This window comes from Pongo pygmaeus, chromosome 14 (assembly GCF_028885625.2).
Source record: "Pongo pygmaeus isolate AG05252 chromosome 14, NHGRI_mPonPyg2-v2.0_pri, whole genome shotgun sequence".
NCBI lineage: Eukaryota > Metazoa > Chordata > Mammalia > Primates > Hominidae > Pongo > Pongo pygmaeus.
In genome coordinates, this window is record NC_072387.2 from 35,115,716 (window position 1) to 35,141,643 (window position 25,928).

Genomic DNA, 25,928 nt, shown 5'->3' on the forward strand with positions numbered 1-25,928 from the left:
TATATGACAACATTGCACAAAGCATGGAAGAAGAAAATGGAAATATACTGTTTATATTAGGGGGTCTCCAGAGAAATAGAACATATAGGATATATAGATATATGAGGAGATTTATTATGGAATTTGGCTCACACAATTATGGAGGCTGAGAAGTCCCACAATCTGCTGTCTACAAACTGGGGACCCAGGAAAGCCAGTGGTGTAATTCATTGTGCCTAGCTGATGGTGTAACTCCCAGTCCATTGCCAAAGACTCGAGGACCTGGGATTGGGAAGGTGGTGCAGGTGTAAGCCTTGGAGTCTGAAAGCCTGAGAACCAGGAGCTCCAATGTCTGAGGGCAGGAGAAGATGGATGTCCCAACTTAAGAAGAGAGAGAGAGAAAATTCATCCTTCCTCCACTTTTTTGTTCTGTTCAGGTTCTCAATGGATTGGATGATGCCCACCCACATTGGTGAGGGTGGATCTTTTTTACTCAGTCCACTGATTCTAGTGCTGAAGTCTTTCAGAAGCACCCTCTCACAGACTCACCCAGAGATAATGTTTCAGCAGCTCTGGGTATCTCCTAGCCCAGTCAGGTTGACACATAAAATGAACCATCACATTATTCTAAAGTTACAGTGTTCTCTCACTATGCATGAAGTTGTTTAGTATTATTCGAAGGTAGATGTGATAGGCTAAAAATGTATATATATATAGTAAGCTCTAGAGCAACTACTATGAAAAACGTAAAAAGAATAAAAACCAGTTATGGAGATGAAATGACATCATAACAAATAACTGAAAGAAAGCAGAAAAAGAGCTTTTGGACCAAAGAACAGACGGGACAAATAGAAAACCACTAGCAGGATGTGTTAAAGAAAAAATTACTTAATAAGACTTGTTAAAGCATGGTAAAGACTTTTATTCAGGACCATTGCAGAAGGTAGAGGAGCCACTGCAACAGCATTTTGCAGTAGGGGAGAGAGATTGGGTTCAACTCTGAATACAGCATGGGCAAGTGGGGACTTATAGCCAAGGATCAGTGAGAGGGTCAGTGGATGGAAAAGTACTAAGAGGAGGACGTCAGGGGTTAGGAGAATTCTGGCTGACACCTAAGAGGATTCTTGCTGAAGATAGCCAGGGTGATGCGATGTCATCTGGGGGATGGTGGACAGTTAGGAACCTGATGAGATATTGAGGATGGCAAAGAGTGTTCTTGCTAAAACACATTTAGCAGGGGTCTTTGCTAGAAACTGAATTTTAGAAAGAAGGTGCACAGATGGGCCTAGCAGAAGGTTCAGAAGCCTGTCTAAAGTTTGGCCAAGCAAAGAATCTTTGTCAGATGCAAGGTTTAAATTCAGCCACATCAACAATTACATTGAATGTAAATGATCTAAACACCCTAGTTAAAAGTCAGAGATTGTAAAATTGTATAAAAAAGCAACACAACCATATGCTGTCCAAAATAAATTCTCTTTAAATACATAGACACAGAAAGGTTAAAATTAGAAGGAAAAACTTGTAAACACTAATCAAAATAAGGAATGACCATTATATCAAAGTAGACTTTGGAACAAGGAATATTATTAGCGGTAAATGGGACATCACATAATGATAATCGGATCATTTCCCCAAGAAGACCTAATAATCTTAAATATGTGGCTACATTCAACAACAGATCTTTAAAATACAGAAACAAAAACTGATAGAACTCAGGGGAGGAGTTGACAAATATACCATTATTGTTGACATCTTCAACAACTCTCTGAGGACAGTAGGAAGTAAAATTCACTACCCAATTTGCTATAGACACATACAAATGTTGGATCGAGTATAACCAAGAAAGTAGAAAGTAGAAAGCACATTGATACGATTTTGAAATTATTTAATCACTTGGCTTTAATTGGAAGAGTAACAACTGGAGAAGTTCAGTGCCAGTATTCAGGCATTTAATTGCACAACATGTAAAATTAGAGGAGAAATTTAGGTTTAGATTAATTGCATGAGAAATAAAATTAGAGGACAAATGTTAGTATCTTATTTTGTTATTATAAAATTAATTAAAATTATATTACTATCAACATCTAATACTATACTTTTTTTTTTTTTTTTTCATGTGAGCCTCTCAACAACCTGTAAGGCAGGCAGGGAAGGTGTAACTAGTATTACTGCACAGGGATTCATGGAGTTATTTTGATAGAGTAATATATAAATCAGAGTGGAGTGTACATTTATTGCTCTGCATGCAACATTGTCTACCCCATTTCCTGTAATATTGCTCTGCATGCAACATTGTCTACCCCATTTCCTCAATATCTATCTGGTTCTTCGTTTTGGTTTTTCACCTATACCTAGTCAAAGTTTATATGTGTCACTGTTTATTCATTCAGAATACAGTTGAGGATACATTGGGGTGGGCTGGGGGGACGTGAAATGTGGTAGGTGTAGTAATGAAGGGACAATTAAAACGAAGGCTAAGAATTCTTAAGACAATCTTCGCAAATGACAGTAGGAAGTACAATTAGCTACCCAAGTTGCTATAAACACATACAAATGTTGGATAGAGTATAACCAAGTATGTGTGTATGCATGTATATATGTATATATTTATATTTAAAATATATATGTATTTTAAAACATTGCCATGCTTGAACGAATCAGCAATCTTCCCTAGGTGTTAGGAGCTGAGAGAGTTGGAGGGAGGATGCTTAGAGCTAGAGGCTAGGGTTTAATGCCGCCCATACATGGAAATGTGTTTCAGGCCAACCTGATGGAATGAGCTAGAACTGAGACCTCAGAATAAACGCTGGGATGTTCAAAGGGTTGTCAAATCCCATAAAAGTTGGGTAGAAAACCTGCGCTCGCCAATCCTGAGAAATAGCTTGCCATCTGCCTGGGGCTCCAAATAGTAAGAAAAAAAAACAAACAAATGTGTTAGGGAGAAATTAGAACAGCAGTCTCGGCCAGGGGCACAGCAAAAGAAAACAAAATTGTTCTACAAGGAAACTTTTCTAAAACAAGGTGCAGAGAACAACCCCCTACCCCCACCATGAGAAAGAGTTTGCAGTAAGTGGTGAGACACACTAGCAAGTGTCAGCAGGTGCTGCACATGTGTGAGGGCACATGCACACAGAGAATTAGCACAGCAAGTATGAATTAAGGTAGGTAATTAAGCTACCTGGCTCCTCCCAGGAGGAGATGCCAAGGTAGGATTACAAGTGCAAGGATCCTGAATGGATCACCTGGGTTCCTTCCTGCCTCCTTTGCATGAACACAGTCTTACCTCTTCCTGCTGGCTGGAGTCAGTTTCCTCTGCCAGTATGGAGATTCCTCTTTTCATTTTCTATTCCATGGTAACATGAGTCCAAGGTACCGTGGTGGCATCCAGAACTTGCAGTTCAGTGGGACCTTTGCCTTGTTCCTGCTAAGTGTGTGCCCCATTTCAGACCCCCAGCCCTGCAGTGTCCACTGGTGCAGAATGGGAAGCACAAAGTTCCCCTGGGCTGTTGGTGGTGATCATTAAGTAGGGCTTTTCTTGCCTCCAGCCCTAGGCGCCTAAGCCCGCATGTCCTCCTCCTTGGGATCCCACTGCCATCTAGAGGCCTCTGATTTATAAGTGTACTGTGTTGTGGAGTATGACCATCCTTTCAGAGTGTCTGGCAAGCTTGTGCTTCAGTGTGCCTTGAAAAGGCTGGCCCAGCATTCAGTGGGATGGACCCGCGTTGGGTGGTTTGATATGTGATGTGACCACTGAATCCTGTCGATGGGCCCACGCTCGACGTCCTTCACTGTAAAACGGGTCCCCTCATCAGATGCGATGATGTGTGGGGTCCATCAGGCTGGTAATTCAGGGTGGACTTGTCGATGATGCAGGCTGGCGGATTTTGCCTGCTTTGTGTTCAGTGTCTCTTTTGGTGGGAAACTTTCCAGTGGGGGTTAACAAGTGATACAGAAATCTTCACTCTGTGCCCACTCCCGAATTTCTACCCACATGGCCTTTATCCAGATCTCCTTGTTCCTCATCTTCCAGTTCTTTTTATTTCAGTACCTTGACCATACAACCAGGCTGTTGGCCACTGCCCACACATCTGCACGCATTTCAGATCAAGCTATGCGGTGTCATGAACTGGTGTCCTGCCCACAGCTCCACCTTCTGGGAAGATTTTCCTTTCCACGGTCTCTGAGGGCCATCCTGAATACTGCTGCAGCTCACACAGTCCATTTTTGACTAACACCCATGTGCTGAGCTGATCCGTCTGAAAAACCAAGCTCAGGCTTTCCTTCCTCCTTCCCCTGGATGTATGAGTCCGCTGCCTGTGTAACCTAGGCACACAGGGGAGGGGCACTACAGCTCTTGGGGATGACTTGGAGGTCTGGGCTTCCTGCTCACGGGACTCACTTGTATCCTGTGGTTCTACTGTGGTTCAATCTTGAATGTCCCATTTCTATTTTATGGTCAACCGCTGCTAGTTTGAATTAATAACTTGACTGACAGAACTTAGCTCATTCTGGAGAGCTTTGCATGCCTAGACCCCTGGTTCTCTGTGATCTCTACCAGGTCTTGGTAATATAGTGCATTTAATGCTCTCATGTGATGGCAGGTCCTAGGACGTTGCCTTTGATTCTCCTGCTGGAGCTTGCCACAAACTCCATATTGTCCTGTTTTCCTTATTTTTAAAATTTTTCTTTTATTTTTATTTATTTATTTTTTGAGTCTCAGGGCATTTATTTTGTAAGGAACATGTTTGAAAAGGGGCATTTTAATTATCCTGTAAGTGTTTTTAACTCAGTAATAATGTTTACATAGCTAGTAATCATGGCTCTCAGGCATGGTGAGTTTTACTGTTGTTGTTGTTTTTTTTTTTTTTTTAATACTTAAAGTTCTAGGGTACATGTGCACAACATGCAGGTTTGTTACATAGGTATACATGTGCCATGTTGGTTTGCTGCACTCACGAACTCGTCATTTACATTAGGTATTCCTCCTAATGCTGTCCTTCCCCCAGCCCCCCACCCCCCGACAGGCCCCGGTGTGTGATGTTCCCTGCCCTGTGGCCAAGTGTTCTCATTGTTCAATTCCCACCTATGAGTGAGAACATGCAGTGTTTGGTTTTCTGTCCTTGTGATAGTTTGCTGAGAAGGATGGTTTCCGGCTTCATCCACATCCCTGCAAAGGACATGAACTCATCCTTTTTTGTGGCTGCATAGTATTCCATGGTTTATATATGTCACATTTTCTTAATCCAGTCTATCATTGATGGACATTTGGGTTGGTTCCAAGTCTTTGCTATTGTGAATAGTGCCGCAGTAAACATATGTGTACATGTGTCTTTATAGTAGCATGATTTATAATCCTTTGGGTATATACCCAGTAATGGGATCGCTGGGTCAAATGGTATTTCTAGTTCTAGATCCTTGAGGAATCTGCACACTGTCTTCCATAATGGTTGAACTCCCACCAACAGTGTAAAAGCGTTGCTATTTCTCCACATCCTCTCCAGCATATGTTGTTTCCTGACTTTTTAATGATTGCCATTCTAACTGGTGTGAGATGGTATCTCATTGTGGTTTTGATTTGCATTTCTCTGATGGCCAGTGATGATGAGCATTTTTTCATGTGTCTGTTGGCTGCATAAATGTCTTCTTTTGAGAAGTGTCTGTTCATATCCTTTGCCCACTTTTTGATGGGATTGTTTTTTTCTTGTTAATTTGTTTAAGTTATTTGTAGATTCTGGTTATTAGCCCTTTGTCAGATGGGTAGATTGCAAAATTTTTCTCCCATTCTGTAGGTTGCCTCTTCACTCTGATGCTAGTTTCTTTTGCTGTGCAGAAGCTCTTTAGTTTAATTAGATCCCATTTGTTTATTTTGGCTTTTGTTGCCATTGCTTTTGATATTACTGCACAGGGACTCATGGAGTCATGAAGTCTTTGCCCATGCCTATGTCCTGAGTGGTATTGCCTAGGTTTTCTTCTAGGGTTTTTATGGTTTTAGGTCTAACATTTAAATCTTTAATCTATCTTGAGTTAATTTTTGTATAAGGTATAAGGAAGGGATCCAGTTTTAGCTTTCTACCTATGGCTAGCCAGTTTTCCCAGCACCATTTATTAAATAGGGAATCCTTTCTCCATTTCTTGTTTTTGTCAGGTTTGTCAAAGATCAAATGGTTGTAGATGTGTGGTGTTATTTCTGAGGCCTCTGTTCAGTTCCATTGGTCTATATCTCTGTTTTGGTACCAGTACCATGCTGTTTTGGTTACTGTAGCCTTGTAGTATAGTTTGAAGTCAGGTAGCGTGATGCCTCCAGCTTTGTTCTTTTTGCTTAGGATTGTCTTGGCAACGTGGGCTCTTTTTTGGTTCCATATGAACTTTAAAGTAGTTTTTTCCAATTCTGTGAAGAAAGTCCTTGGTAGCTTGATGGGGATGGCATTGAATCTATAAATTACCTTGGGCAGTATGGCCGTTTTCACAATATTGATTCTTCCTATCCATTAGCATGGAGTGTTTTTCCATTTGTTTGTGTCCTCTTTCATTTTGTTGAGCAGTGGTTTGTAGTTCTCCTTGAAGAGGTCCTTCACATCGCTTGTAAGTTGGATTCCTAGGTATTTTATTCTCTTTGTAGCAATTGTGAATGGGAGTTCACTCATGATTTGGCTCTTTGTCTGTTATTGGTGTATAGGAATGCTTGTGATTTTTGCACATTGATTTTGTATCCTGAGACTTTGCCGAAGTAGCTTATCAGCTTAAGGAGATTTTGGGCTGAGACGATGGGGTTTTCTAAATATACAATCATGTCATCTGCAAACAGGGACAATTTGACTTCCTCTTTTCCTAATTGAATACCTTTATTTGTTTCTCTTGCCTGATTGCCCTGGCCAGAACTTCAAATACTATGTTGAATAAGCATGGTGAGAGAGGGCATCCTTGTCTTGTGCTGGTTTTCAGAGGGAATGCTTCCAGTTTTTGCCCATTCAGTATGATATTGGCTGTGGGTTTGTCATAAATAGCTCTTATTATTTTGAGGTACGTTTCATCAATACCTAGTTTATTGAGAGTTTTTAGCACAAGGGACTGTTGAATTTTGTCACAGGCCTTTTCTGCATCTATTGAGGTAATCATGTGGTTTTGTCATTGGTTCTGTGTATGTGATGGATTACGTTTATTGATTTGCATATGTTGAACCAGCCTTGCATCCCAGGGATGAAGCTGACTTGATCATGGTGGGTAAGCTTTTTGATGTGCTGCTGAATTTGGTTTGCCAGTATTTTATTAAGGATTTTCACATTGATGTTCATCAGAGATATTGATCTAAAATTCTCTTTGTTTATTGTGTCTCTGCCAGGCTTTGGTATCACAATGATGCTGTCCCCATAAAATGAGTTAGGGAGGATTCCCTCTTTTTCTGTTGATTGGAATCGTTTCAGAAGGAATGGTACCAGCTCCTCTTTGTACCTCTGGTAGAATTAGGCTGTGAATCTCTCTGGTCCTGGACTTTTTTTGGTGGGTAGTCTATTAATTATTGCCTCAGTTTCAGAGCCTGTTATTGGTCTGTTCAGAGATTCAACTTCTTCCTGGTTTAGTCTTGGGAGGGTGTATGTGTCCAGGAATTTATCCATTTCTTCTAGATTTTCTAGTTTATTTGCATAGAGGTGTTTATAGTATTCTCCGATGGTAGTTTGTATTTCTGTGGGATTGGTGGTGATATCCCCTTTATCATTTTTTATTGTGTCTATTTGATTCTTCTCTCTTTTCTTCTTTATTAGTCTTGCTAGTGGTCTATCAATTTTGTTGATCTTTTCAAAAAACCAGCTCCTGGATTCATTGATTTTTTGAAGGATTTCTTTTTGAAGGATTTCTTATGTCTCTATCTCCTTCAGTTCTGTTTTGATCTTAGTTATTTCTTTTTTTTTTTTTTTTTTTTTGAGACAGAGTTTTGCTCTTGTTGCACAAGCTGGAGTGCAATGGCGTCATCTCAGCTCATCACAACCTCTGCTTCCCGGGTCCAAGCAATTCTCCTGCCTCAGCCTCCCGAGTAGCTAGGATTACAGGCATGTGCCACCACGTCTGGCTAATTTTTTGTATTTTTAGTAGAGGTGGGGTTTCTCTATGTTGGTCAGGCTGTTCTCAAACTCCTGACCTCAGGTGATCTGCCCACCTCGGCCTCCCAAAGTGCTGGGATTAAAGGCTTTAGCCACCACACCCAGCCGATCTTAGTTATTTCTTGCCTTCTGCTAGCATTTGAATTTGTTTCCTCCTGCTTCTCTAGTTCTTTTAACTGTGATGTTAGGGTGTCGATTTTAGATCTTTCCTGCTTTCTCTTGTGGGCATTTAGTGCTATAAATTTCCCTCTACACACTGCTTTAAGTGTGTCCCAGAGATTCTGGTATTTGTGTCTTTGTTCTCGTTGGTTTCAAAGAACATCTTTATTTCTGCCTTCATTTCTCTATGTACCCAGTAGTCATTCAGGAGCAGGTTGTTCAGTTTCCACATAGTTGTGCGGTTTTGAATGAGTTTCTTAATCCTGAGTTCTAATTTGATTGCACTGTGTTCTGAGAGACAGTTTGTTGTGATTTCTGTTTTACATTTGCTGAGGAGTGCTTTACTTCCAATTATGTGGTCAGTTTTAGAATGAGTGTGATGTGGTGCTGAGAAGAATGTATATTCTGTTGATTTGGGGTGGAGAGTTCTGTAGATGTCTATTAGGTCCACTTGGTGCAGAGCTGAGTTCAAGTCCTGGATATCCTTGTTAACCTTCTGTCTTGATCTGTCTAATATTGACAGTGGGGTGTTAAAGTCTCCCATTATTATTGTGTGGGAGTCTAAGTCTCCTTGTAGGTCTCTAAAGGCTTGCTTTATGAATCTGGGTGCTCCTGTACTGGGTGCATATATATTTAGGATAGTTAGCTCTTCTTGTTGAATTGATCCCTTTACCATTATGTAATGGCCTTCTTTGTCTCTTTTGATCTTTGTTGGTTTAAAGTCTGTTTTATCAGAGACTAGAATTGCAACCCTTGTTTTTTTTTGCATTCCATTTGCTTGGTAGATCTTCCTCCATCCCTTTATTTTGAGCCTGTGTGTGTCTCTGCACGTGAGATGGGTCTCCTGAATACAGCACACTGATGGGTCTTGACTTTTTATCCAGTTTGCCAGTCTGTGTCTTTTAATTGGGGCATTTAGCCCATTTACATTTAAGGCTAATATTGTTATGTGACAATTTGATCCTGTCATTATGCTGTTAGCTGGTTATTTTGCCTGTTAATTGATGCAGTTTATTCATAGCATTGATGGTCTTTACAATTTGGCATGTTTTTGCAGTGGCTGGTACCGGTTGTTCCTTTCCATGTTTAGTGCTTCTTTCAGGAGCTCTTGTAAGGCAGGCCTGGTGGTGCCAAAATCTCTCAGCATTTGCTTGTCTGTAAAGAATTTTATTTCTCCTTCACTTATGAAGCTTAGTTTGGCTGGATATGAAATTCTGGATTGAAAATTCTTTTCTTTAAGAAGGTTGAATATTGGCCCCCATTCTTTTCTGGCTTGTAAGGTTTTTGTCAAGAGATCCACTGTTAGTCTGATGGGGTTCCCTTTGTGGGTAACCCGACCTTTCTCTCTGGCTGCCTTTAACATTTTTTCCTTCATTTCAGCCTTGGTGAATCTGACAATTATGTGTCTTGGGGTTGCTTTTCTCGAGGAGTATCTTTGTGGTGTTCTCTATATTTCCTGAATTTGAATGTTGGTCTGCCTTGCTAGGTTGGGGAAGTTCTCCTGGATAATATCCTGAAAAGTGTTTTCCAACTTGATTCCATTCTCCCTGTTACTTTCAGGTACACCAGTCAAACACAGATTTGGTCTTTTCACATAGTCCCATATTTCTTGGAGGCTTTGTTTGTTTCTTTTTACTTTTTTTTCTCTAAACTTGTCTTCTCACTTTATTTCATTATTTTGATCTTCAATCACTGATATCTTTTCTTTCACTTGATTGAATCAGCTATTGAAGCTTGTGCATGCGTCATGAAGTTCTTGTGCCATGGTTTTCAGCTCCATCAGGTCATTTAAGGTCTTCTATACATTGTTTATTCTAGTTAGCTATTCGTCTAACCTTTTTTCAAGGTTTTTAGCTTCCTTGTGATGGGTTAGAACATGCTCCTTTAGCTCAGAGAAGTTTGTTATTACTGACCTTCTGAAGCCTACTTCTGTCAGCTCGTCAAAGTCATTCTCCATCCAGCTTTTGTTCTATTGCTGGCAAGGAGTTTTGATCCTTTGGAGGAGAAAACATGCTCTGGTTTTTAGAATTTTCAGCTTTTCTGCTCTGCTTTCTCCCCATCTTTGTGGTTTTATCTACCTTTGGTCTTTGATGTTGGTGACCTACAGATGGGGTTTTCATGTGGATGTCTTTTTTGTTGATGTTGATGCGATTCCTTTCTGTTTGTTAGTTTTCCTTTTAACAGTCAGGTCCCTCAGCTGCAGGTCTGTTGGAGTTTGCTGGCACTGCACTCCAGACCCTGTTTGCCTGGGTATCACCAGCAGAGGCTGCAGAATAGCAAACATTGCAGAACAGCAAGTGTTGCTGCCTGATCCTTCCTCTGGAAGCTTTATCCCAGAGGGGCACCTGCCTATATGAGGTGTCTGTCGGCCCCTTCTGGGAGGTGTCTCCCAGTTAGGCTACATGGGGGTCAGGGACCCACTTGAGGAGGCAGTCTGTCCATTCTCAGAGCTCAAACGCCATGCTGGGAGAACCACTGCTCTCTTGAGAGCTGTTAGACAGGGACTTTTAAGTCTGCAGAAGTTTCTGCTGCCTTTTGTTCAGCTATGCCCTGCCCACAGAGGTGGAGTCTATAGAGGCAGTAGGCCTTGCTGAGCTGCGGTGGGCTCCACCCAGTTTGAGCTTCCCGGCCGCTTTGTTTACCTACTCAAGCCTCAGCAATGGCAGATGCCCCTCTCCCTGCCAGGCTGCTGCCTCACAGGTTGATCTCAGACTGCTGCACTAGTAGTGAGCAAGGCTCCGCAGGTGTGGTACCCGCCGAGCCAGGCATGGGAGAGAATCTCCTGGTCTGCTGGTTGCTAAGACCATGGGAAAAGTGCAGTATTTGGGCAGAAGTGTCCTGTTTTTCCAGGTAGTCTGTCATGGCTTCTTTTGACGAGGAAAGGGAAATCCCCTGACCCCTTGCGCTTCCTGGGTGAGGCAATGCCCCGCCCTGTTTTGGCTTGCCCTCCATGGGCTGCATCCACTGTCCAACCAGTCCCAATGAGAGGAACCAGGTACCTCAGTTGGAAATGCAGAAATCACCCGTCTTCTGCGTCAATCACACTGGGAGCTGCACTGCAGACCAGTGCTGTTTCTATTCGGCCGTCTTGGAACAGAACTTATTTTTATTTTTTACCACCAATATCTCTGCTGGGTCATACAGCGTTAGCAGCCAGGCTGCTTACACTGCAGCCTAGACCTGCTGAAGGTTCCTTTCTTGCCTTGAGCCCCACTCAAAACTGGCAGCTGCTGTGTCATGCAGTCTGTGGACCAGAGCCATATCCCAGGTGTGTTGCCCCCAGAACCCAACCTAATCGGCACTGGGCTTCCTCAGCATTGGGAGATGCAAGATATAACAAATTGTCTTTTCCTTAGGAGGAGATACCCAGCATACCTCTGAGCACTGGGTCCCTCAGAACTTCACCACAGTTGCCAGACCCTGAATCTTCATAGGGCTTATCTGCCACCCTCTGGAGCATGTGTGTCTTACCAAGGGTTCCTGTGTGCTAGCCACTCTGTGCTTGTTCTGTCCAGTCAGCATGACGGTGTTGCTCTCTTTCCTCTGTTAGGCCCAGCACTTTCACAGCTAGGTTGTTGCTGGAATTCGTATTTTGTTATCAACTTAGCATCCAGAAAGAAGAGTTACATGTAATGCCTGCAGGGGGAGGGTGCCTGCTTCCCTGTAGGGAAGAGGCCTTGCAGCATCTTCCAGCTCAGCCAAGTGCAAGCCCAGAGAGTCCCAACTGAGGGACTTGCAGGTAGGTTGGTTGGACTCAACAATATCATAGGCATTCATCTAGAATTCCCCATCCCAGTTTTCAGAATGCTGGGTTTTCTCTCTCAGGGCCCAGACCTGCATACTTCACTTGCCTTGGCTGAGATTTAAACATTTCCAGCTCTTACTCTCACAATTGGACCTTGGAAATGGGAAACCCACAGGTTTCCATTCTGTCTGCCCATCCAGTTCAGGTGGTGGCAAAGACCGCTTTGTACCCACTAGGAAGGCCCTGTTGCCCTCACATTTAGCTGTTAACTGCTTGTTAACTGCAGTTCAGTATCCCATTATCCTTATGCAGGGCATTAGTACAATTTTAGCAGTGACTAGCCAACTCCGCTGCTTTTCTGGCATTTTTCCACTGAATCTGCATTATTGCCTTGGACATGAAGCATATCCCTTCATTTGGACATTTTCCAGGTCACCATCACTGTAATCTTTAGCAATTGAGCCATGACCTGTGCCAGGGACTACCCTCGTATCAGGATGGCATCCTCAACTGCAGAGTGGTCTGTGAGCATGTCCCAGATCCCCCATCTCACCACCTGCTTTCTCAGATCATTCTCAGGGCACTTGGGTTTGTCTGGGTCTGAGCAACAGATGCCAAGATGGGATCACAGCTACAGGATTTGATTAAGGATACCACCTATGTGAAAGAAAAGGGGGTAGAAACTGGGGAGGCTGAGAGCGCCATCAAACCACAGTTCAAACCTGACCCTTGCAGTGGGGAGGAGAGGGGGTTGGGTGTGAGCGAGCTTTCCTAGTCTGCCATGAGGTCTAAGGGAGATTCAGCAGCGCCGACGGGGAATTCTTGTCTTTAATTCATCTTTGTCAACTTTTCTCAGTTATTTCATCCTGATTTCTTGCTGCAGACTAGTTTTGTCATTCTCCATTTCATGTGGTGGGAGTTATCCATTTCCATAGTTGAAGAGAGCAGCCAGACCAAGCTGGATAGCATAGTCCCACCTCCAAATTCTTAGGGAAGGACCCTGGCCCAGTTTCAGCCATGTCTGGGATCTAGTTCACAGTTACGTGAACCAGGTTTTATCTCTCTAAACTGAGACATTTCCCAGAAAAGCTGGACAAACTACAGACCTAACACTGATATTTTATATAACCTCTAATAGTCTTAAACATTTTATTAGCAATCATTGTTTTATTCCTCACAGACTGACTTTGAAGAATGATTCGGATGGGTCATAGTTCTTCCAATAAAGGAATCAAGAGGCATACTTAAGTATTCTGTTGGTGACTAACTGGATTAGTTCATTAAATGTTTGTTTTTGTAATTCCAAAGTATTTTCAAGGGTAATCACTGACCCAGCATTTTTTCCTTTGACTCTTCCTTGCTCTTCAATTTATTCAAAACTGAATTAGTGTTAGAGAAGATAAAAGCTGTCTGGCAGAAGAATACATTTGTTAGAGTACTGCTGTGGTTTGGATGCAGTTTGTCTCCATCAAAACTAATACTGAAATTGGATCCCCCAGATGTTGGGAGGTATGGCCTAGTGGGATCTTTTATGAATAGATTAGTGCTTTCCCTGTGTGGTAAGTTCTCACTCTTGTGGGAATGGATTACTTCCTGTGAGGGTGGGTGGTTAAAAAGAGTCTGGCTTCCTTGGTTTTTGTTGTTTCTTCTCTCACTATGTGATCTCTTTGCATACACCCACTGTCCTCCTATTTTCCACCATGAGTGGAAGCAGCCTGAGGCCCTTACCAGGTGCAGGTGCCCAGAATCATAAGCCAAATAAACCTCTTTTCTTTATAAACTACCCAGTCTCAGGTACTCTGTATAGCACCACTAAACTAAGACAAGTAAATGACACTGAATTTGAAAACCATAAAAATCATTACTACATTATTAGAACTTTAAAGAAGAGCTGCAAAGCCATCTTTTCTGAAATTGTAGACAGGTAGCATGGCCTCTCTCTGTTGTCTTTTGTATTTATACAGGCATGGGAGTTCCAAATAGAGGTTTAATGAACATGAGAAATGAAGGCTGGGGATTAATTAGTCAAAGCTGAAATACTGGAACAACAATATATGAAGTACCCCAAGGGAAGGGCAAAGAGAAATATATATGTAAATGTCTATGGCTGTACAATCAGGAAACATTTTTTGAATAATCAGGTTGTGTCGAGGACTGTTCAGGGCATTGTGGGGAACATGGAATTCATGGACTCAGTCCCAAATTCAGGCAGCTTATACTTCATCTGGGAAGAAGACAACTGTGAGTCCTGCCTCTGCCAGGCACAGAGACCCCTACAGTTTGCTTGGGATGGTTAATGGGGAAATGAATGAAGTGCCAACATGTTGTCCCTTCCGAATCCCTCTCAGAGCTCCCTGTTGCTCTAAAATAGAGTGTATTTATAGAAAATGTGAGGTATAGTGAGGTCAACAGATTAGGAGACAATTGCCATAGAAAAGATAGCTTGTTACAGTTCCCAAGAGAAGGGGGTCACAGCATACCACGCAGGGCCACATAGGAAGCACAGGGTCCTTCAGGAGGCAGAGCGGGAGGGGGAACTGTGGGCTGGAGCCTTTTTTGTGGTTTCTGTGGGAAGGAGTGGACAAAGCAGGGGAAGCAGAGTCAGGATTGGTGGGTTTGAATAATTTCAGTGGGCTCTCAGCTTGGGGGCTGTTTCTAGTTGTCTAGTAGTTTGGCCATGGGGTGATATGCAGGTGGGTAGTGGCTGGGAGTGTGAGAGCCACATCGAGGAGGTGATAGGTGTGTGGGCTCTGGATTGGTTGGTTTGCATTTGAAGAGGGCCCTCTTGGGTGAGTTGTTTTCCATCTATTGGAATTAGTAACCTTGGGAGGATGGCACCAAGCTATCCACCCCCATGATCCAAAAGCTTCCTACTGGGCCCCACTTTCAATACCTGAGATCACATTTCAACATGAGATTTGGAGGGGACAAACATCCAAACTGTATCAATAATCTTGTCAAAATGAAAATATATTCCAGTCACTGGATTTTCTAGTATTGTATGAAGATGAGGCTGGTTGTATGATTAGGAGGTTTGAAACTCTATAAACTCCTTAAATAGAAAGTTAAGATTTTATTTATCATCTCTTTTTTTTTTTTTTTTTTAAGACAGTCTCACTCTGTCACCCAGGCTGGAGTGCAGTGCCACAATTTTGGCTCACTGCAATCTCTGCCTCCTGGGTTCAAGTGATTCTCCTGCTGCCTCCTCCTGAGTAGCTGGGATTACAGGCCTGTGCCACCACGCCTGACTAAATTTTTTTTTGTATTTTTAGTCAAGATGGGGTTTCACCATGTTAGCCAGGCTGGTTTCGAACTCCTGACCTCAAGTGATCCACCCACCTTGGCCTTCCAAAGTGCTGGGATTATAGGCTTGAGCCACTGAGCCCAGCGTATCATCTCCTTTTTGAGGAGGGGGGTGAGAGAGGCGTGAAAGGGATGCCTAGGATGTTGGAGAAGGCTTTCCTGAAGTGTCTGGTGATCCTTGACTCTTATTTAAGTCTGAGGCACTAAAAGCTGGTGCACTCTGGGTGCTTGGGGAGATTTTGACAGGTGTTACTGCCTGGCTGGCAGTTTCAACAGGGGAAAGCCTCCCTCCCCAGTGTTCATATTTGTAGATCTTTTCTCTTCAAACATTCCCCAGGAAGGAATGCTCCAGTGTTTTTGGATGGGAGTAAAAGCCAGGCTGCCTGTGTTCTAGGAGCCAAGTGGAACAAGAGGTCAGGGAGCTGTCTCACCAGTCATTGTAGACTTTGATTTAATATTCCTGTTTCCAGTACATTTCCTCCCCCTACCTTTAGCTATGCCTAGAGTCCCAAGTTCAAATTCTTTAATTTACCTTTCTTTTCCAGAGAGTAAAACGTCCTGGGTTGGGTGGAGGAAGACAGCCCAGGAAGGGAGAAGGCATTCTTAAAAGGAGTTTTAAAAGCCACCCCTCCTGTTTTATCTCCCCTCAATTCCCGTTTCTCACTTACCTGGTGCCTCCTACTCCTGAGCCTTTTGTAGGGAGGGAGAAGGTTCTGTGGCTCAGGTGGGCTTACTTGCTTGGGATGGTAAATGGGGACATTCACCTGCTGCCCCCAGTTAGCAGCCTAGGTGTACCAAAATGCCAGAGGTTTGTCTAGGTCCAGTTGTGTGCCTCACAGAAAGCCAATCACTGAGACAATGAGTGTTGCCAGGGAAGAAAGCTTTGATTGGGTGCTATAGTTCAGGAGATGGAGATAAGCCTCAAATCCATCCTCCTGACCTACTAAAATTAGGGGTTTATATAGCAGGAAGAAAGGTAACTATATGTGAGAAAACAGGAATTAGGGAGAGATAAGAAGAGGAGTTGGTCAACAGGAAACAGGTGGTCTTAAGCAGTCATGATGGGTGAGGAGTCTGACTTCTCATGGTCCAGATGAGATGATCTAGTAAGTTTTAGTTTTTTAATACTACCTGGAAGGCCTGATGGATGGTTGCCTGAGAAAGCAATTCAGATAAGACAAATGTAACTTGCTCAGGTGTCAAGAACTCGGAGGGTCAATTTCTGTTTATTCAAAGAAACCATAAACACCAGTTCTATGGGACAACTGGGGTGATGTCATAATGGTGGCCTTTCCTGTCTCTTAATCTGGTTAAGTGGTCCTCAGGTTTGTGGCTTTTGTCTCCTCTCTTGCTCTTGGTACATGTGAACTTTTTGCCTTTCCTCTCTTTCCTCATTTCAGTGAAGAGAGAAGTCAGAAATATGGAATATATTATTTTTCTATAAAGTGAGATTATACTATACATATACCTTCAGGCTGTATAAAACTCACTAAAGTAATTCACTATTTGTTGCATTTTAGCTGATTCTGTCACATAGAAATTTTAGGATAATGAAAATTCCTGGAAAATAGTCAATTTTCAAGGGAATTAAAATTCCAGATTTGTTAAAATGTGAATATGAGCTTATAAAGAATGTGTTTTCAATTTTCAGATTGTGAGCCATGCCTTTAGTGAAGAGGAACATTGAGCCCCGGCACTTGTGCCGGGGAGCTCTGCCTGAAGGGATTACCAGCGAACTTGAATGTGTAACCAATAGTACTCTTGCCGCTATCATACGCCAGCTGAGCAGTCTGAGTAAGTCATCTTTTTTCTGATTACCAATGACATTAACTTTTTGTTAGCAAATTGATTTTAATAGTTAAATGATTGTCCAAAGAAGAGATTGCAGCTTTAAGGAAAAGATCCGTTCTCCTGCTGTATTTCCCAGTGTGAAATTGACCGCTGCACCCGTACTGGGCTTGTGATGCTTAACTTTAGGCAATGAAGATGTGATGCTGTTACCAACTCACAAATTATTAGATAAGATCAAATGTGCAGATTTAAAATAGTGTTCATTTTTAAAAGCTTTTGAAAATGAAGATAACTGGTAGTTTTTTTAAAACTATCAATTATTATGAATTATTTTGTTAAACTTGAATAGGACCAATTGTTTTGTTTTTTAAGTGTAATAGATTGAAAACTAGTTAACACCTGTAATATGCCTGGCACATAGTACCTACTTAATAAATATTTGTTGATTGAATAACATCCCAAATGAACCATAGTATAAAGCCAAACAATAGATTTGTTGATTTTAACCTACTAAAAGTTAAAATGCAGATACTGACTTCCGCATTGAGGTGAACAGATCAGCTGGTTATTATGTGTATATGGTACCATGTATATATTTGCATGCACAGATGTATGGCAAATGCAAGCTAGGAAGAAAAGGCTGCTTCTTATTCTCATTTTGAATATTAATATTAAATATCTGAAGAATATTTTATAAGACTCAAATATGCATGAAAATGCTTTTTCCTTCAAAGCTTTTTGAAGTTGCACTATTTTCCCACAAACTTTTACATTTATTTTGCGATCTTGTTTTCTCACTTCATCCTACTCCTTTTCAGTTTAAGTGGTTTATGTGGCATTTTTGGTAACAGGTTTTCACAGTTAAATTTTTCAGAAACTCTGTTAATAACTAGAAAGTCTTCCATGAAATGTCCCATATTGATAGCCTCAAGCAAAGGGCAAATTTTTTTTTAACTCAACTACTTTTATTTATCTTGAAGAAATGCTGCAGGTAAGTATTGGTTTCTTTAATAGAATTGTACTGTATTGTTACAGATATATTTTTAATAATATCTATAATCATTAGCTAAGGCAAAAGTATGTAAAGAAATTACATAAAATGTTTTTTAAAATAAAATTTTTCTGGAATCTAAGCGCTTATGGTTGACTTTTGGTAGTGGTTATTGATAAAAATATACAAATTCACATAATTACATGAAGACTCCTTGTAAATTATTGAAGGGTAAAATTGTTTTTGTGTGTATTCATTTTTGTAGGAATGCTTTTAGTCTTCTTGTTTTTATGGCTGAAATGCCTGTTGGCACAAAGTGTAAGTGATGAAAGCCAACATAAACTGTCAGAGTTTGAATAATCAATCTGTATCTCATGCTGTAATAATCAGCGGAGAGTTGTGTTAGTTTTGTTTATGGTGTTTGGCCACAGCCTCCTGTAAGTGAATCTGCCCACACAGTATGCCTTGTTCTACATGGCCCTTGTGGTAAATAGAATAGTAATAGCCCCTCCAGATATATCCATGTCCTTACTTTTGGAACCTGTGGATGTGTTGTGTTATGTGTAAGAGGGAATTAGGATTGCTAGTCAGCTTACTTTAAGAGAAGGAGATTACCCTGGTTTATCTGGTTGGGTTGAGTATAATCCACAAGGGTTCTTTAAATGGGAAAGGAGGGAGGTAGAAGAATCAGTGCCAGGGTGACATGATGTAGGAAAGACCCAACTGCTGTTGCTGGCTTTGAAGATGGAAGAAGAGGGGCCGTGAGCCAAGGAATGCAGGCAGACTCGAGAAGCTGGAGAAGGCAAGGAAATTGGTTTTCTCCTGAAGTCCCCAGAAAGAACACAGATCTGCCCGTACATTAGTTTTAGCCCAGTGAAATTCATTTCTGACTTCTGACATCCAGAACTGTAGGATAATAATTTGTGTTATTTTAAGCTGTTATGTTTGTGGTAATTTGATACAACAGCAATAGGAAACCACTCTAGCTTTGGTTGTGTTTTGTACCACCCTATACATTGTAGCCTCATGATTGGACCAGGGCTGGGAACCTGCCTAGTGGACAGTCAGTTCTGAGTTAGGCTACTGCAGTGCATCTCAACCTGGCTTCTCTATCGGAATCACTTGGGGAGCTTTAAAACAGGATGCTAGGAATCACCCCAGAGATTGTGCTTCCGGTAAGCACCAGTGATGACCCACAAAATTAGATACCCATGTGTCTGGATGGAAAAGATGAGCTGGGTCAGTCAGATCCTTTCAGGAAGTTCAAACTAAGAAATGCAGTGAATTTGCTAGTCTCTTATGAGACCTACTGCTAAAATGTCATCCAGGGGTGAAAAAGCCGTAATGACCACCTGTTAGGCAGAGTTGTGGGAGGGGGCAGAACCCGGGAGGAAGCAGAAGGAAGCCAGTTGATGAGGAAAGGCAAAAGAAGGATGTACAAAGAGAAGCAAGAACATGAGCGAGACCGCAAGGCCCACAAAGTAGAGGCAGCAGCTGCTTCTAGACCTGCCCAGGATGGCTTTCTCCTCCCATTTGTGGTGCAGGACTTGGGTGTCCTCACAGTGACCCTTCCTCACTTCAGGTTTGTTGAGTGCATCTGGGGCTTACAACCCAAAGAGCCTTACAGAAAGAGGAGCACAGTGATATATACTGCCAAGGATATAATTTTAGAAAACGAAGATAATTGAGTGCAATGAACTGAATGTTTGTGTCTCCCAACAATTCCGCATTGAAATCCTAATCCTCATTGTAATGGTCTTTAGAGCTAGGATTTTGGGGAAGTAAGAGGTCATGAGGTGGAGTCCTCATGAATAAGATTAGTGCCCTTATTAAAAAGGCCTGAGAGAGACACCTTGCCCCTTCTGCCTAGTGATGCCAAAGCAATGAGGCACTGTCTTGAAGAAGAGAGAGCAACCCTCACTAGACACCAAATCTGTTGGCACCTTGACTTTGGAATTCCCAGCCTCCAGAACTGTGAGAAATAAATTTCTATTGTTTATAAGCCACCTACTCTGTGGTCTTCTGTCATAGTAGCTCAAATTGCCTGTGACACTGAATTACTGATTGGTAACAGAATATCAAAGTAGATTATCTGTAGTTTATTAGTGTTTATTCATTCATTCTTCTTTGTATTTCATATAATTATATCTCATATCAGGTACATGATTGTGATTATCAGCAGCCTAAAGTAGTAGTCTTCCTTAAAAGATGCCATTTTATGGGAGTAAACATTCTCTGTTTTAATCTACTATTCTTTTACACACGTTGTCTGGCAAAATAAATATAAATATAAATATGGGACAGGTGGAAAAGGAAAAATATGTGACCTGTAATCATCAAGAGAAACAGAAGTCAGTCAGTAGAAGCAAGACCCACAGATGACCCCAATTTTGGAAATAACTGATGAGTACTTTAGAGTAGTTATGAAAAATTTATTGAGGGGGCATCCAGTTTCTGGTCTGGCTTTTAAAGAGTTTGGAAGTCACTCCTGTCTACACAGTAAGAGGAAGCTCAATAATCTGAAAACCAGCCTTTTGAAAGATCCATGAAAGAACTGAAGTTACAGGACAAACTGATGCCCCCAAATTTGGAAAGTAAGTACAGGGGACAGCAAATAACTTTGAATTGGGTTCTGCTTAGAAGTTAACCACATTTATAATTTTAAAAATAATTGGTAAGTCACATCAACTTGATTATAAAGTAGGAAACAGATATGCAGTTATTACAACCTGCTACAAGACAACACTAGCACATAGTAAATGACATCAATGTTTTGCACGAATCTTTAGTTGTTCGTGGTTTGCCACTGGATATTAATATATTACAGGGGATAAGGAAAGTTATATGCAAATATATATGAGCTAAAGTTGTTAGGAAGAATAAGAGAATGTAAAGGAATGTTTTTATGTTATTTTTAAATTTTGTAATCATTCATCAGGTATTTAAAAATTTTAGGAATGTATGAGCCTATATTATTAAAAGTCTTCTTTTACAGAGTATTCATTCCTATGACAAAGTCAAAACATAATCTTTTTAAAAATTCCTTTGGGTACCTACCCGGCCATTATTCAGTGGGTCCAAATGAGAATGGATCATCTTAATCCTCCCCACTTTGCTGCTCACCCCCCACACCAGTGTCACTCCCCGCCCACCCTTACCTCCACTCCCCACAGCAGAAAATCATTTTCAGGTACAGATTGGGATAGATGATGTATAATTATCTGCTTCCTATAAGTGATACAGAGGGGGACTAGACTTTCTCTACATATGTATCTTAGGGGAAACACCAGTGCAACTTAGGGATTTGCCTTGAGCCTGCACTGGTCATCCCTGCTTGAGCAGCAGGGACTTGCCCTGGGAGACCTACTGTGAAAACCCAGGGCAACTAATTGTTCTAGGGAAGGAAAAACAGACCAGGACTCCACAGGGAGTTTCTTTGGTCTTTTCTAAATAGGAAGAGAGTTACCTGATCATTCTGATTCTTGTCACATTTATGGAGACAGTTCAGGGTCATGAGGACTTAAATGACTTTGCATAAAGCAAGAAAATTATCTGGTCTTAGATAGCAAATGGAATTCTGAAGGCCCTACAACTTTACATAACTTTTGGGAAATCTGTAGGTTTTTAGCTCTGGATATGCTCTTAGTACATCCAAATCAAACACTTGACTTCAAGGGCCAGAAATTTTGTAACCGTTAAATTTTTAACAAGCTTTTTAGGGAATTGAAATCTTTCCAGTGAGACTATATTGAATTTAGTAACAGTCATAGAAATGAAAGAGAGGAAATTTGTAACATGAATGACCATATAGTTTAAAAAGATCACCACATTCAAAGGTTTGTCCAATAATTTTTTTTAAGTCTTTTTTAATTTTCAGATTTTTTTCTTTGAGTGTTACTTCTGATACAGTACAGCGTGAGCAATCAGAGTGGCTGGGGGTGGAAAGCCTCTTGGCAAACAGTTTTAGGTGTGTTACTTGGTTTTCCAGCTAGGGAATTTTGATATTTTTTTCTTCAAATAATGACAGTTTAGTGTAGCAATTAACATTAAACCGGGGGTGCTTTTTCATCATTTTCCTTGATTAATAATCTGAATGCTCTTGTTCCTGTCAGCTAGTTGGTCAGTTAAAATCACAGTATCTTGTAATCAAATTCCTACTGGTATTATGATTTAGTTTCAATATAATTTGCTTAAAAAGGAGATGACATTTGTGCCAAGGATGACAAAGCTTCTTTTTAATACCTCATATGTTTGGTTTTGCTAACTTTGTTTTTCTTTGTTCTTGTGATAATAGCTGTTTTTCCCTTCTCCCCCTTAAAATCCTTCTCAGGATGTCACAAAGAAAGGAGTTAGAAATTTAGTGAGCCCTGCTGAAAAAAAAAAGTTTGGCGACATTAATGGTACTATTAAGATAATATAGAAAATTTAGCATAGAAACACACAAAAGAGTCAACTTTACAAAATTCCGTTAATCAGAAAAAATTGTTTGTAATACTTTGAACATATCTTTATACAGATGGTATTTCATTGTACATATGGTTTTATAGCCCATACTCACTGTACAGTACACATCTGTATTGATTCTTATAAGACACATTTTTGAATAGCTGGAGATTATTATATTGATACACCATAATTATTTAACCATTTTACTAATGTTGGACATATAGTTGTTTATTTGTGGGGGAACACTGTTATAAATTCTTATTCAAAATAATTACATACATCTCTGGTTGTTTTTGATTTTTTTAAAAAAGATTTCTTATTTCTTAGGAGTCATCAGGCTTCCTCATAATGAGCAAGGATAGTCGTCACAAATGGCCCAAAATTCTGTGACTCCATTAATTTTAAATATGCTTCTCTCTTTACAAATCATTATAAAATCTATTTTTATTTAATTTTCATGTGTGGAGTAATTGTACAAATGAGAAAGGAAGTCTGTTTTCTTTTCAAAGGTTTTTAAGTGATTGTTTTTATTAATACTCCTTAAGACACACATTGTGTTTCCCAGTCAACCAAATGCGCTCTAATACAGTTGCTTTATATAATTGGATCTGAAATTTGGAGATGTGTTAATTGACATAAGTGCAGTTCTACTCAGGATAGAGATTTAAGTATTGTAAAGGCATGCGCTGTATAAGTTTCTTGGATGTTTTTAGCCAAACAAGATTTTTTGGGGAGGTGAGGAAGATAAAACACAGTTTATGAAGGAACTAGATTATAAGTAAATTTCTGTACAGTTTGAGGCTAGGGTTGTGGGTAAGTTAAGATAAAATATATTGAGGTGTCGGACAGAAGTTGAAGGGGAGGAACACAGCAAGAATTTAAGAATTTTTAATGCTGCAAACTTAGTTTTTGCATCTCTCATGAACAAAGAAAGCCAGTGCAGGTAGGTAAAAAGTAATGTATACTTAGGAAACTAGAAGATAGAAGTTCTGTCAGCAGGAGAATTGATGGCAAGTATAAGAGCCCCACCACCCCGACAAAAGGCAGGATTATAGGGGATTCACAGACTCTCATTACCTATTGACCCGGAATGTCAGAAATACTTTCTTAAGAGTATTGTAGAAGTAATTATTAGTTAGGTTTTTTATTTCTCCTTCCTTCGTATGAATTTTAATATAGCAAGATTTAATGCATCATAATTCTTAGGAGCACAAGTTAGGGAGTCAGCCACATCTGAATTTTCAGTTCTGGCGATCACTAAATTTATCTGGTTTTATCATCTCTCTTCTTTGTATTTCATATAATTTTATCTCATATCAGGTACATACATGATTGTGATTATCAGCAGCCTAAAGTAGTAGTCTTCCTTAAAAGATGCCATTTTATGGGAGTAAACATTCTCTGTTTTAATCTACTATTCTTTTACACACGTTGTCTGGCAAAATAAATAAAAATATCAATATGAGATAGGTGGAAAAGGAAAAATATGTGACCTGTGATCAAGAGAAACAGCAGACAGTCAGTAGAAGCAGGACCCACAGATGACCCCAATTTTGGAAATGACTGATAAGTACTTTCCAGTAGTTATGAAAAATTTATTGAAGGGGCATCTAGTTTCTGGTCTGGCTTTTAAAGAGCTTGGAAGTCACTCCTGTCTACACAATAAGAGGAAGCTCAATAATCTTTTGAAAGATCCATGAAAGAACTGAAGTTACAGGACAAACTGATGCCCCCAAATTTGGAACAGAAAGCCTTGTGGGAACCATTTCAGGGTTGCAGAAACTTGGCGAGTTGCTGGAGGCTCAATGAGGACAAGTTTGAGAGTTAAAAGCTCCAGAGGGGCCCAGTCAGAGGGGCTTCCACACTTGCGTGTTTTACTGCCAGCAACCTTACCGCGTTCTTACATTGAAGATTGGAGAAAAATCTCTTTGTTCGTCCATTCAGGAGAGGGGAATGGACTTTAAAATAAGCCCAAAACATCTGGGCACGGTGGCTCACACCTGTAATCCCAGCACTTTGGGAGGCCGAGGCGGGTGGATCATGAGGTCAGGAGTTCAAGACCAGCCTGGCCAAGGTGGTGAAACCCCATCTCTACTAAAAAAATACAAAAATTAGCCAGGCGTGGTGGTGGGCACCTACACTCCCAGCTACTCGGGGGGAGAGGCAGAGAATTGCTTGAACCCAGCAGGCGGAGGTTGCAGTGAGCAGAGATCGCACCACTGCATTCCAGCCTGGGCAACAGAGTAAGACTGTCTCAAAAAAAAGCACCCAAAACATTTGACTCTTTTTAACATGCCTGCCCTCAAAAGAAATTATTTCAACAGAGCCTAACAGACTGAGATTTTACCAGAGCTTAATAGACCTGGTTGGAGGGAAATACCCAACTCCAGTCCCTTCTGGTCTTCCTGCCTAACCTGAGGGGAAGTGGGAGTGAGACCTAGGGCCCCAGGCTCACTAGAAGACTGAGACCCCAGCCATAGGACTGTAGAACACTCCCTTTTCACTGCCCCCCACCCGATACCCTACCAGCACAACACTAAGGGCCTGTGTAGTGGGATTCCTTTCACCTTGTTTGTCATGTCTGGTTTTCATCAGAAAATTACAAAGCATACTAAAAGGCAAAAAACACAGTTTGAAGATACAGAGCTAGCATCAGAACCAGATTCAGATATGGGAGGAGTGTTGGAATTGTCAGACCAGGAATTTAAGAGAACAATGATTAATATGCTGAGAGATCTAATGGAAAAGTAGATAACATGCAGGGACAGATAGGTAATGTCAGAGAGATGGAAATTCTAAGAATCAAGAAAAATATATTGAATGTATTGCAAAAGGTGAACAATGTGTGAGGAAATAGCAGTTTCAGCAGAGAAATGGAAATCATTTTTTTAAATGCCAGTACTGAAAAATACAGTATCAGAAAGAAAGATTTCACTTGATGGACCTAATAGCAGACAGGACACAACAGAAGTGGTTGGCGAACTTGGAGATAAGTTAATAGAAATTATCTGAACTGATTCACAAGAGAAAATGAATTTAGAAAGCAACAACAAAATTTTAGAGCATTGAAAATATAGGACCATGTCAAATGGTCTGACACATACGTAATTGGAATCTCAGAACAAAAGGAGAAAAAGAGAAGTAATAGAGCAGAAGAAGTAATGGAAGATAAGTTTTGAATATTGATGATAGATATCAACTAACAGACACAAGAAACTCAGCAAATTCCTGAAAGTATAAAGAAAACCACGTCATAATAAAATTGCTAAGGAGGCCAAGGCAGGTGGATTACTTGAGGCCAGGAGTTCGAGTGCAGCCTCGCCAACATGACGAAACCCCACCTCTACCAAAAATACAAAAATTAGGCTGGTACGGTGGTGCACGCCTGTAGTCCCAGCTACTTGGGAGGCTGAGGCGT

The 25,928-nt window shown here is 40.9% G+C and overlaps 1 protein-coding gene across 11 annotated transcripts in view; it reads left to right on the top strand.

The window, feature by feature from the left end:
* WASF3 (WASP family member 3) overlaps positions 1-25,928 on the top strand; it is a 131,123-nt gene that overhangs the window by 67,653 nt on the left and 37,542 nt on the right. For 6 of the 11 annotated variants that reach the window (XM_054446748.2, XM_054446758.2, XM_063650718.1 and 3 more), the window contains one exon: positions 16,934-17,076. In XM_054446748.2, coding sequence (XP_054302723.1) covers positions 16,944-17,076 — 133 coding nt within the window. In that variant the 5' untranslated portion in view covers positions 16,934-16,943. Of the gene's footprint in view, positions 1-14,444; positions 16,389-16,557; positions 16,777-16,933; positions 17,077-25,928 lie in introns of those variants that run through there. The other 5 variants (XM_054446753.2, XM_054446749.2, XM_054446750.2 and 2 more) reach the window with 5 other exon arrangements.